Here is a 13521-nt window from a genome sequence, read left to right as displayed (position 1 = left end):
GTCCTGCAATGCTATGGGTCAGACTATCTCCACACTTCAGCCCCATAAGTGGCATGGGAAAAACAGTTTGGAGGCATGCAGTCAAAGCTGAACCACTGAAGGGGAAATACAGCCTGCATTACACTTCATTGAAGAGGGAACGAACAAGGGTCTAGAATCAAAAGCAAACCAGATTCTTCTCCTGTTCAAGACCACTGCTGAATTTCAACTCTGCCTATCCCTTTAAGAGCTTCCCCATTGCAATCCTGTTCTAGAGAGGGAGAGTGTGCATGTATACCATCCCGCCACCCCCTCCCAATTACCTTTGCAGGTTATGATCACCAAAGGGAGGGTCCCTAGCAGCTTGACTGTCAGCACCTCCACGTCCTCTCCATTGTCCTGCTCAAGCTCAGAGGGGGGAAAGACTCTGAGCAGACAGTAGCCGAGCCAGGAGGAAATTCTAGAGGGCCAGGACTGGGAGGAGAGGGAACCTCATTACTATTTCATAATCTTCAGCTGATCTAGCCCAGGAATGAACAACATGAAACCCTTTGTGAACAAGACACCAGCTGGCACTTCGGCGAGAGGGATGGGGTTTACACCTGCCCAGCCAACAGGTGACTCTCCACCCTGGCCTTTTCAATCCTGTTCTGCATAAAAGAGGAAGGCTTACTAAAGAAGAGACATTCCATGGGGAATCGCAGCACCCAGGACATCCATATCCTAAAGGCACACCAACTCAGGAGAGTTGCATTGAATGCACATTGTTCCCTGCTATATAAAGCAGCATTCAAAAGTTGCTTTTATTTATTACCCTACAGCTTTCTCTTCAGAAGAGAGCTAAAGATAGCAGTAATACAACACAGAGCAGAAGCAAACTCTTGATTAAAAACACAACATGAAAACCAATCAGTTAAAAAAAAACACCAAGTAAAATGATAGAAGACAGAGCTGGCATTCAGCCAATTAACAGCTATGGCCCTGCAGATGTTTTTGGCCTATTGCTCCCAGCAGCCATAGCTAGCATAGGCAACAATGGAGGAGGATGGGGCTGCAATTCAAAAGACACTGGGAGAATCCCAATGGCCCATCCCTGATTTAGACCTTTTCTACATGCTGCCTGAAAAAAAAAAAAAAAGTACAGAGAGCTCTTGTAGCACCTTTGAAACTAACTGAAAGAAGTTAGTAGCATGAGCTTTCGTAGACTTATGTCTACGAAAGCTCATGCTGCCAACTTCTTTCAGTTAGTCTCAAAGATGCTACAAGATCTCTCTAGATACTTATTCCATAGGCTAATACAGCTTTATCTTTGAATTCTGAACAAAAATGTCTTAGCCTAGTGATGAAAATAGAGAATTGTGGGGGAGCATTATAGTAAATAAGCTCCATGTGTTGATCTTTATTTTCTTATTACTTTATTATTCAATACATTTTGGTATTTTTAAACAAATAGGAAATTTGATGTGACCATTACCAGCACGTGGAAACTGCCTTCTATAGAATATGTGCTCATCAGTTCCCTCCTTTGGGGAATAGAGAGGGAGCCAGCCTAGCAGAGAGTTTCATAATCTGGAACCCTCTTTCACATCCCTACTATACGTGCATCTGATGGTGGTGAGATTAAGCCAAACAGACAGGCCAAAATAAAGCTGCTTTGGGTCACTTTGGCGGCATGCTGTTTAAATGATACATGCATGTTAAGATGCCATGCCTCTTAAGCTGCACCAAATCTGCATTCCAATCCTTAGGACTGGAGCGTGGCTTTGGTGCTGCTTCTAGCCTCTTAGGATGCATGCATCATTTAAACAGCATGCCTCCAAAGTGAGCCAAAGCAGCTTTATTTTGGCCTGTCTGTTCGGCCCCTAAGAAAAGAGCATCCTCCAAATATCTTAAAACTCAGGTATGCTTGTATGGGAGAATGCAGTCTTTCAAACAGCCTGACCATATAGGGCTTTACAAGTCATAACCATAACTTTTCAATTGTGACCAGAAACAGTGTTGCAACAAAGGATATAAATGGGATTAGCTGTCAAGGCTTCTCTCTCCTCATGACCCACATCCTCAGAAAAGTCTTTCTGCAAGGGGAGTAAGGATCTCTTAAAGATAACTTGGTGTTGATTCCAAGAATTACTCTCTCATTTCAACAAGAAACCTGTTTGTGGTGCGGATGGAGCCTCAAGCCTGTCCTGAGATGTGGTGAGATAACCCTGCTCACAATCTGTTCTTATAGCTTCCTGTCAGAACTATAAAAAGATCTACAGAGGTCTTACAAGTAAAGTAGTGGGACTTAATACTTCACTATTAAAATTTCCGCCACAGCTCCATTTTCCTAGTCAGACACCTAACACAGTGAAAGCTGCAAACCCACATAAGGTTACCTAGTAAGGTTCACTGAACGGCAATCAGACCTACTTAGAGCAGACATGCATAGGCTGTTTTAGTTGGCCCAAGAAGAGCCATTATTAATTCCTGGCATCTCAGGAAAACTAATAATGAAACCAGCACAGGTGGTTTCCTGATTTGCAATTGTTTATTCTCTCTTTTCATCAGAGAGAGTTGGCTAAATGTTAATACTGTAACATCTATGGTCCTTTGTAGTTGTTGTGTGCTTTCAAGTCATTTCCGATTTATAGCAATCCTAAGGTGACCCTATCATGCACTTTTCTTGGCAAGAGTTCTCCAGAGGTGGTTTGTCATTGCCTGAGGCTGAGAGCATGTGACAGTGGATTTCATGGCCAAGTTGGGAATTGAACTCTGGTCTCCAGATTGTAGTCCAACACTCAAACCACTACACCATGATTTCAGTATTTAAGATAAATAATTGCGGGGAGAGATAAATCAAGGCAGAAGAGACAACTCACATTAAGAGTAACCAAAGGCAGGACAAAATTTAGCTCCTTGGATCAGAAGCCATGTTTTGTTTGGGTTTTTCTGAACAACCAGAGATTGTGAAAATAGTTTTGGACTCTAATATCCATAATCCTCCTACCAGCATAATCACTGGCCATGTGGGTGGATGGAGGGCTCCAGGAATTGTAGTCCAAAATGATGCATCTTTTTCTACGTCCTGCAACCAGCTAAGGGCCTCATGATTAAGTTTTCAAATTCCAGGTTCAGTCCCTAGCATTTGATGGAAGAGAAAATACTACCACCTGAAACGACAGAGAGCTATTGCTGATCAGTATGCTTTACAGGACTGATTAAGAGACAGACTTGCTCTAAATCAATTTGCTGTGTCTCACCAATTATTGAATTTGAGGAATGAAAGCTTCTTAGAGCAGAGAAAGTATGATGGAAGCCAACAAGGTGGAGCAATGAATATCTTGGGACTATGACTTGGGACATGTAGGTTCTAGTCCTCATGTATTGATGAAACTCATTGGGTGGCCTTGGATCAGTCAGTCTCATTCTCTCTCAATCTGATCTATCTCACAGTAGGCTGTGGTGGAGGAGGAGTCACTGTCATATATGCCACTTTGGACTTTATCACATAAAGCTAAAAAGCAGAATATTAACAAGATACAAGCATCTTTGGCTGGTACTTAACACATGATATTATGTCCGTCCCATTGCTGTCTTGCACTCTGTTCTTTACTGTAGTGCATCTTTTCACTGACAGGCAAAACCCAACAACTGGCTTTCAATCTCACCACTATTCCATTACTGCTTTCCCATGATAGGTCCCTTCTGCTGCAGTTCCACTTCTCAGGCAGTTATGAGGTGTGAGTGGGCATGATTTTGCTCCTCTCCTCTTACAGCGACTGTGCAGCCAACAGCTTCCCAAGGCCAGCTGCTATGGGCATACTCACACAGCAGCTGGCTTCAGGAGGCAGCTGACAGCCCAAACTCTTATTTCTCACACACAAAGCACAGGGCTGTTGTGTAAATCTGCACACAGCAGCCCTATGCTTTGGGAGGAGGAGGAAGGAAGAGACACTGCAGCTGCTAACTGCCTCCCAAAGCTGGTTGCTGTGTGAACATTCACACATCAGCTGCGATCGCTCATTCCCACCTTCCCCTCTGGAAGGTGGTATCTGGCAATATGGAAAACATTTAAGGTGACCATGGACCACCAAAGCGCTATTGTAGGGACAAGTGTGATAGGAAATAACGCCAAACAGGTATGCTTCCATTCTTAAGCTAGTGTGATTGTGGCAGGACTGCAATCTGGTGTGATAAAGTCCTTTTAGCTCACTGGAGGAAAGGTTGGACATAAACATAACTAAAGAAGCATTAATAAAAATGCACTTTATTAGTGTAAACTGAAAATGGAGACGTTGAGTCGCTACCTGCCATAGGCTGTTAAAGACACAAAACCTCTAGATAACTGAAAAATGGGAAAACTATTCCACAAAGCAGCCATCAAGACTCCATTTAGAGCATTTTACACCTTTTGCCAGAACCACAAGTATCTCATTAATACAAAAATCTATGGTCCCTGTGGTATCTTTCAAAGTCCATGTTAGCATACAGCACTTAAGGGACTTGTTTGGGGGATTTCTCATCCTCTTCTCTTTTCCGCTCATTCTTATCTGCTTAAATTTTCAATATCAGCAGAGGGAGAGAGGCTACTTTTCTGCTGTAGATTAGAGGAATGACTCCCCCACCCTCCAGGGATGCCCTAAAAGAGGAATGTTGCCATTAGTCCTTGTTTGCTGGATTAGAAAATGGAAAAGCTGGAAAACGGCCAGACCTACTGTGTTAGGTGTGCTTCAAGGCAGGGATGAGCCACCTGACCATGTTACAGCCATTCCTGGAAAAGGGGGGGGGGGGGGATTAGCTGGCATAACCTGTCATGTCACAGGACTGCAGGGGGCGAGAGAAGCTAACTCAGGGCAATCTCTACTTCTACACAACTCTCAAATGTTAAAAAGAAATGCTAGTTTGTTAGAAGTATGGGGGCCATACTTAGGTATGGCAGGCCTACCCAACCAGATAGATTTAGTGGGCCCTTGGTATCCAATGGGATTTGGTTCCAGAACCTCATGTGGATACTAAAATCTGTGGATGCTCAAGTCCCATTAAATACAACATAGTAAAGTGGTGTCCCTTGCATAAAATAGCAAAATCAAGATTTGCTTTTTGGAATGTGTATATATTTAAAATATTTCCAAGCCGCAGATGCTTGAATCTGTGAATTAAAAAAAATTGGATATGGAGGGCTGACTGTATTGGACTACAGCAGCTATCATCCTCCAGTGAGTGTGGCCAATGAGGTGCAAAAAAAATCCAAAAGACAAATTCATTGCAATGAGAACAGAACCCAATGTAATTACTTTGGGGAAAAGATACCAAATACAAGTGTAGCCAGCAATTCCACTTGGTGGACTGGGAGTAATTTGTATAGGCTGAGGCCCAGTTGCCTGTTGGTGAGAAAATTAGGAGCAATTATAGTAGGGCAGGGAATAAAGATAGGAAGAATAAAGTAGGAGAGCAGAGGTTGAAAACAGCTTGTTTGGTTGATTTGTGGCTTCTAGTAATTTCCGGTTTATGCCAACCCCAAGGCAAACCTATTATGGAGTTTTCTTGGCAAAAATCTTTTAGCAGGGGGAAGTTTGCCAATGTCTTCCTCTGAGGCTGCAGGAGTGCGACTTGCCCATGGTTGAGCAGGGATTTGAATGTTAAGTCCAAAACACACTGCAGAAATAATCCAGTTTGAGACCATGTGCCACAATAAACTATAATTCCCAGGATTCTAGCACTGAGCCAGGGCAGTTAAAGCGGATTATTTCTGCAGCATGTTTTGGAACTGTGTCTCCCGGAGTTCTGGTTCAATACTTAAACCACTACACCGCACTGGCTCTTCAAACAGAAGCTTACTCCAAATCACCCTGCAAGTGATGCTCTTGGGATAAATAATTACATCCAGAGCTTTAAAAAGTTGCTTGTTTTCATTACAATTCCTAAAATTGACTTCCCACGTTCTGTTTAACACACTCTGGTTGTGTCGCCCTGAGAAATTCCACTTTTCCTTTTGTAGCAATACTCATGCAATGGGCAGCTAATATTATACTGAAGTATTATACTGAAGCATGCTGACAACCAGAGTTTTGATTTGTACCGTTCTAACCATTCCATACCTCAGGCCTGTTACAGATTGCCAAAATAAAGCTGCTTCGGGTCTCTTTGGAGGTATGCTATTTAAATGATGCATGCATCCTAAGAGTCCGGAAGCTGCACCAAAAGCTGCACTCCGGTGCTTAGGAATGGAGTGTGTCTTTGGTGCGACCTCCGGACTCTTAGGACCCATGCATCATTTAAATAGCATACCTCCAAAGAGACCCGAAGCAGCTTTATTTTGGCAGTCTGTAACAGGCCTCAGTTCTTAACAAAAGAAACATTTCCCAGTTGGGTGGATTCCATTTGCTCAGCTCTGCCTGTAGTTCTTGCCATACAGCTACCTTGATATGCAAGCTTTTCAACTCCTTGCTTAGAGAGCCATTGTTGTGCAGTGTCTTTGAGTACTGGACTAGAACACTGGAAGATCAGGGCTCAACTCCCTGATTGAGCACCCAGTGGGGTCACCTTGAGCAAGTTGCATCCTTTCAGCCTCAGCAAAAGACAATCTGCTAAGCAAAATAAATAAATAAATAAATGACAAGTTTGCCTCAGGGCAGCCATAAGTCAGAAATGACCTGAAGGGATACAACAACAACAAACACCTTCTCTTCTCTGGCAACTTGTGTGATGCTCTGTCCCATAGCAGACCCAAGAAACATTGTTATCTGGGGCAAAGGATAAGATGGCACCTTCCTGCCTCCTTCACCTATTCCATGCACTCCTCACTGCCTTTTGATACCACATCTGAAGGCAGAAAGCTAGCTAAGGAGGTACTAAGCAGATTGCCTGACACATACACACCCAGCTCTGTCCTCTAAAAGAAAGGAACTGTGGAGGCTCAAAGAGAAGCATCCAGGGTTCATTGCTGCTGCCTCATCCCCCAGCATCGACCACTGGATGTGGCAGCCTCATGCTGCCAGCCTTGTGATGCCACCCATAATCAAAATGCCAAATTCCACAAGGATTCACAATTGATTAGTCTTAAACCAAGGGTGGCTAAAGTGTGCCCCCATTACTATTTGTGTGGATGCCTCTGAAACCTCCCTGCTAATTTGGGGGAGGGAGTAAAAAGAAACAATTTCTATATAATTTTATTGTTGGTGGTTTACTCCAGGAGCAGCAATTATAAAAGAAGGCACAGGTGTCACTTTACTTTGTCAGGCCCCAACCCTCCACCAAAAGAAAGATGTCTAACCACTTCTCATTTTGATTTCTCCTCTCCCTTATATTCAGGGCTAATGCAAAACATTGTGGCTTGCAAGTGTGGGGAAATGGTTCCTGGATCTCTCAGCACTTACTCATCCTTGATTTAAGCTGTAACAGTTAGGAATACTGCCTCAGTAAAAAACCAAAAAAGATAGCATTTTATTTTACATGATTTTGACTGCAAGAATAATTTATGCTCAGACATGGAAAGAAGGGAGAAAATCTATTAATATAGGATTGGTTAATAAAAATCTGTGACATGTTAGAAATGGATAAACTTAGAAGCAGCTTACGTGATGAATCTTCAAAGAAATATATCGATGATTGGAACAAAGTATTAAGCTATTTAGGGCAGAAATGGGGAGAAATTCCAGCAATGGGATTTAACATAGAAACCCCTTGTCTCTAACTGTTTTCAAATATGTAATTAGGATAAAATAATGAATGATACATTGAATAATGAGCATAAAGGAAAACAGGTATTTGTAGAAAATAAATTAAATTTATCTCTTGTCAGATAGATAGATAGATAGATAGATAGATAGATAGATAGATAGATAGACAGACAGACAGACAGGGGAATAAAGAGGGGAAAACAAATGTAGCAGAAATTAGAAAAAATTAATTTGGGGGGAAATTTCTAAAGTCAAGGTAGTCATTTTGATAATTTGAAATGTCAATACACTGAAGAGTGGCAGAAAAGGAAGCAATGGATGGAATATGTTGTATAATTGTCAATTTGTTTGATATAGTATGTTGTATATTATGCTTGTTTTGTTGTCTAAATAAAGCTGAGGGTACTCACCTGCAGTTCAAAGTTGCAAATGTTTTATAAGACTGTATATATTTTGGGAAATATTAACAAATATATATTGCCTCAGTTATACTCTCCTCTACTTGGAAATGTTCACTTCTTGTACTTTCAGTGGAAACATCTCTATTAAAACAAGTCACCCCTGGTGAAATACTCATAATAGTAATGTCAAAGGTAAGCTCACCTGGTTACCACACTGGTGAGCAGCGACTGTTCGGAAACAGTTCTGGCAGCGGCTCTTGGCAAATACATTGGCCTCAAACTTCTCACAAATAACGGGTTCTGCCATTTCTGACATGGTCCATGCAGGGAAGGAAAGATCCCTCAGGCATGCAGGGGAGCAAGGGTACAGGGACGGGAGAGGAGAGGAGACCAGCTGTAAAAGGATCATAAGAGGAGACACATCAGCACCGTCTGTTTCCTCCAACCTTATCAAAGAAAAAATGTTTCACACAGCTTGGTGTTCATTGGCAACAGCATCAGGAAATGATCTCCAATCACGTCAGAGCCAAAACTTTCAAACAGCAGTATCAGAATGTGTAGGCCAAACTGGGGAACGCTTTCATCCATGTGAACATTTTGCATTTTTTACTTCCACATGGGCTGGTTCATTTGAGCAAATATGGTGCATCCAGACATGCTGGGCTACACATCTGTGTTACAGTCATAACATATGAAAGGCACCAGAAAAGCTGTGTTCAAGTCTGAGAATACCACAGTTCAGATTCCTATGCAGATATAAAACTGACATGGCCAGTCACTATCTCTCAGCCTGATCTACTACTATCCTATTGTGAAGACAAAGTGAGGTGTGCATGGGATACTGCTTACCTCCTTGAATGTTATAGAACAAGGATGAGGAATTTTTTGGATTCCCCAGATGTTACGGACTTTAAAAACACCCAGAATCCCAAGCCACTATGGCCTGTGGTAGGGGACTGTGGGAGCTGTACTCTTAACAAAAAAAATCTGGGAAACCAAACTCAGGTTACTTATTGCTGCTACAAACAAGTGAAATGGATTAACAGTCATATTAAATCTAGTGACGTAAGAATAAAATCCTGGTTGCTCATATCTTCCATCATATCTGCTTTGGTCCTAGGTATCAGTCTAACTCTCTTTCCAAAGAAAGCTACAAACGTCTGCACTAACTCTTGTCCAGAGTTGCCTGGCTGATACAACAGAAGAGTCTTACCCTCTTGACTGTTGCTGGTGAAAAGGTGGGATCATCATCAGTGCCCTCCTTAGTCAATGCTCAGTTCAGACTCCCCTCCAGTTCATGGACTTCATCATCATCCAACCCACAGTACACCTAGCCAGCCTACTCTTTCTCCAGATAGGGGAAATAGCATCAAGATATCCAAGGTAACACCAGGACCATGCCGAGAAACTAGTGCCCTAGAAAAGCTGGTTTTAGATACCACTTTTTGAGTCTTCCCCAACAGTTACTCAAGTTATGGTCTGAATATGGGAACTTTTTTTAATGTACAACTCTCTGATTCGCCAACAGCATGGATATGTTTGGGACTGTATAGTACAGTAACTTTTCTAAGCTCATCAAGACCTAGAAACAGATTGGTCAAAAAAGACCATAATCCACCAAGAAGTCACAAACTCCTTTCTGGCAGATGTCCTGGCTTCTGTTTAATCTCATTCTGACCCAAGAAGGTCCTTTTGCAATCAAATGTTTATACACCTCATACTTTGACAGGACTGCACTCTAGATTTGGAAATTTTAAGAAAACATCAGTGGAGCACAGAGATTCCCTTTTTGCTAGCTTTTTAAAAAAACATTTTAAAGCAGTGTTCAGAAGTTGACCCAGCTTAATTTGGAGCAAAAGTATTTTGAGTAACAGATGATACCTGGTATTTGCACCCAAAATCTCTTTGTTGAAGAGAAACCTTCAGTTTGCATCATGCTTTGGCTGGCTATGTTTAATAGAGGGAACATACCCTCCACCTGTCCCTATTTAGCAGGGACAGCCTTGATTAATCCTCTGCCTCCCCCACTTTCCCCCCCAGATGCTTTTAAAACATCCCAGTTTCATTCCCCTCCTCCCACTTTCCCCACCTGTGTTCAGTTTACTTCATTGGCTGCAAATTAAGTGAAGGGCTTCCTTCACGTGCAGCAAGTTTGTGCTGCAAATTAAAGTGCAAAAGTTGTTTGTGCTCAGTTAACTCAGCAAGAGGAGAATCTTCCTCTTCCCAGGAGGTGCAGGCAGAAAATAAACTGCTACAGCCTCTCCTAGTTTTTCATCATAAATAACTTTTCCCATCTTGGTGTTGACTGGCCACACATGTCCAAGTTTTCATCTTTGAAATGTTGGAGCATATTTATTAATTTCAAGGATTTATATTCTGCATTTCTCCCACAATTGGATTTATATATGTACATGCATGCCTTCACATTTGTTAGCTGGATGCGCATCCTTGTGCAAAGATTTTGCTAGAATTAGGAGATCATCTATGCTGCTATGGAGTACACTGTTGTGCTTTTAGATTGTAGCAGAATTTTGTTGTTGGGTGCCCAAGTAGCTTCTGACTTATGGCACCCTAAGGCAACCCTATAATGGGGTTTTCTGGGGCTGAGAGGGTGTGACTTGGCCAAGGCCACCCAGCGGGTTTGCATGGCCAAGCAGAGGATCAAACCCCAATCTCCAGGGTCCTAGTCCTATGCTGAAAATATTATGAAATGCTGATCCCTAGCAGTATACTTGTCCCGAATGAAAATCCTCTTTTTTGTCACTTCAACTGAATGTGAACTGAATATGTACTCCAGTGCTCCACTAAACATTGGCAATTTGCATACCCAGAGCATGGAGAAGTTGATTTAAAAACAAACAAATGAAAAACTATCACCCAGAATCCCCTAGCCAGCCAGTCATCTTCCCAAGGCTCTGCATATATCTCTTAAGAGGTTCATTTTAAATTCATGCTGCTTTTCTTTGTCACCCAGGATTATCATATGCACGCATCCTTTGACCACATCTGCGAGGCAGGTTAATTCTCATTTCCATTGAACAGATATTGGGAAATGCTGAGGCCTACGATCATGCAGAAGGAAATAATTTAGACGGGAGGGAAGAAAAAAATTAAGAGAAGCACATGCTGGGTAAGCAGTCTAATTTTAACAACAATCAATGCATGTTTCCATACACATATGGCCTGGATTAATAATCATGGGTTTATTATCTCGATGTTTAACCTCTTTATGGCCATGAGAACATAACGAAAGATAAAGCAACTTGAAAGTTTATGACCTAAACTGACCATTAAATACAGCTGCCTTTGCAAGATAGTAACTTCAGCATGCCTCTAATACCAGTTTGTTTCTTTACACTGCCACCAGGATAGTGGGGTTTTTTGCAATGTTAATTCCTCTTGTGTGTGCTGTGCGCCTTCAAGTCGTTTCTGACCCTAAGGCAAACCTATTATTACAGGGTTTTCTGGGCAAGTTTCTTCAAAGAGGGTTTGCCATGGCTATCCTCTGAGGCTGAGAGTGTGACTTGGCCAAAATGGGCTTCATGGCTGACCTGGAAACCAAACCCTGGTCTCCAGAGTTGTTATCCAACACACTGGCTCTTGTTAATTTTTCTACATATTATATATATGTGTGTGTGTGTGTGTGTGTGTGTATACACACAGCTCTCAGCTTACGCTGGAACTGCACGACAGGGTTGCAGTGGCACGCGCACCCATGGTGTATACACTGCACTGCGCATCATGCACGAGCCCTATTATTTTATGTACATATACAATAGTAACCTGGAAGAAGGAATCTGAAAATAAGAAGGAAGATGAATACAACCTGCCCTGCAGTAAAATTAAAATTACAACTTGTGTGCAGTTTCTTACTCCAACACAGCAGCACCAGTTTCACCCCTCAGTGAGAACTTTGATTTAATATTTTGATTTAATAATCAGTGGGAACTTTGATTTGATATCTCTTGTCATGTGTACTATTCTTTGACGTGACATTGAACTGCCATGGCTCAGTGCTATCGGATCCTGGGAATGGTACTTTCTGCAACTCCAACGAAATAACCAACTATAATCCCTTAGCATTGAGCCACAGCAGTTCAAGAGGTGCCGAACCTGGATTATTTCTGCAGTGCGGATGCCGCCTCAAAAAAAGAGCCAGCGACAAAAGAAGTCCTTCTTCTTAGGCCATCCTTCTTCTCAGGGCTGCTGGAGCGGAACAGGTTCTCACCAGCCAACGCTTCGCAGCTTCTTCTTTGCACGACTTCCAAAAAGTGTGGTTTTTCTTCTTTTTTTCCCTTTTCATCCGCTGTTTTTAATTACTCTGCAACGCATTATTTAAAGGGAGTCATAGGAGGAGAAACATTTGCACAATTCCTCGAAGGGAAAAAACCCCAAAACTACAGACTTTGGACTTTCTAGAACAGGAGACAGAAGGAGCAATTTTCACAGGGACACTGACACTGATAGGCTGCATCTGCACTGCAGAAATAATGCAGTTTGACACCGCTTTAAATGCCCTGGTTCAATGCTATGGAATTCTGGGAAAGGTGCCGCAACACACCACACTTTCCAGAATTCCATAGCATCGAGCCAGGGCAGTTAAAGCGGTGTCAAAGTGGGTTATTTCTGCCGTGTGAACGCAACCCTCGCCAACCACACACTCGCAACCTTTCCACAGGTAAGTGTGTGGTGTTGTCGCTGCATGTCTTCGAGTCGTTTCCAACTTATATTTATTTGCTTATTAATTTCTATGCCGCCTTTCTCCCAGAAAGGGACCCAAGATGGCTTACAAGATAATATAGGGGACTCTTATCCTGGGCAAGTTTCTCCAGAGTTTTGTTTTGGTTTGTTGTTTGTTTGTTTGTTTGTGCCTTGGCCAAAAAAGGCTGAGAGAGTGTGACCTGCCCAAGGTGGGCTTCTAGGGCTAAACCCGGATTCGAACCCAGGTCTCCAGAGTCCTAGTCCAGCCCTCCAACCACCCCATTGGTTCCCGTGCCACAGACCTTACTGGTATTTAAACAGCAGCAGAGGCGGCAAGGCGCCTTTCCGAACCTCGCTGTAGTCCGCCTCAGGCGCCTTTCGGAATTTCTCGAGAGTTTCGCACTCTTCCGCTGCTCTCGACTTCTGCTGCAGCTGCAGCGCTTCCTCCGCTAATCCTCCTTTTGAGAAAGCAATGAATACAAACTTCCTCTGAGTGGGAGAGGCCACGTCCACTCTCCGCCTTTTCATTGGCTGCAGGGACCACCTTTATTTGCATGCTGAGTTTTAATTGGCTGCCGGGGGAAGAAGGGTGGAGCGATTTGGCTGAGAATGTTCAGAAAGCGGGGGAGCTTTCACAGTCTAGGTATTTTTTATTGCGGCTGCGTCCGCACTGCGGGAATAACCCGGTTTGACGCCGCTTTAAGTGCTCAGGCTGTGGAATTCTGGGAACAGCGTGGCATAATGGTTTGAGTGTTGGACTCTGGAGGCCAGGGTTTGAT

At 42.8% G+C, this 13521-nt stretch overlaps 1 protein-coding gene across 4 annotated transcripts in view; it reads right to left on the bottom strand.

Moving 5' to 3' along the window:
* Positions 1 to 13161, bottom strand: part of LOC121930576 (TRIO and F-actin binding protein) — a 90157-nt gene extending 76996 nt beyond the window's left edge. For 3 of the 4 annotated variants that reach the window (XM_042467095.1, XM_042467094.1, XM_042467097.1), the window contains exons 1-2: positions 13045 to 13161; positions 8244 to 8435 (exon numbers count right to left, since the gene is read on the bottom strand). In XM_042467095.1, coding sequence (XP_042323029.1) covers positions 8244 to 8357 — 114 coding nt within the window. In that variant the 5' untranslated portion in view covers positions 8358 to 8435; positions 13045 to 13161. Of the gene's footprint in view, positions 1 to 8243; positions 8436 to 13044 lie in introns of those variants that run through there. The other variant, XM_042467096.1, reaches the window with a different exon arrangement.
* Positions 13162 to 13521: the final 360 nt, after the last annotated feature.

This window comes from Sceloporus undulatus, chromosome 5 (genome assembly GCF_019175285.1).
Source record: "Sceloporus undulatus isolate JIND9_A2432 ecotype Alabama chromosome 5, SceUnd_v1.1, whole genome shotgun sequence".
Taxonomy (NCBI): domain Eukaryota; kingdom Metazoa; phylum Chordata; class Lepidosauria; order Squamata; family Phrynosomatidae; genus Sceloporus; species Sceloporus undulatus.
The sequence above is the reverse complement of the archived record's forward strand: the minus strand, read 5'-3'. Positions and strand labels throughout refer to the sequence as shown.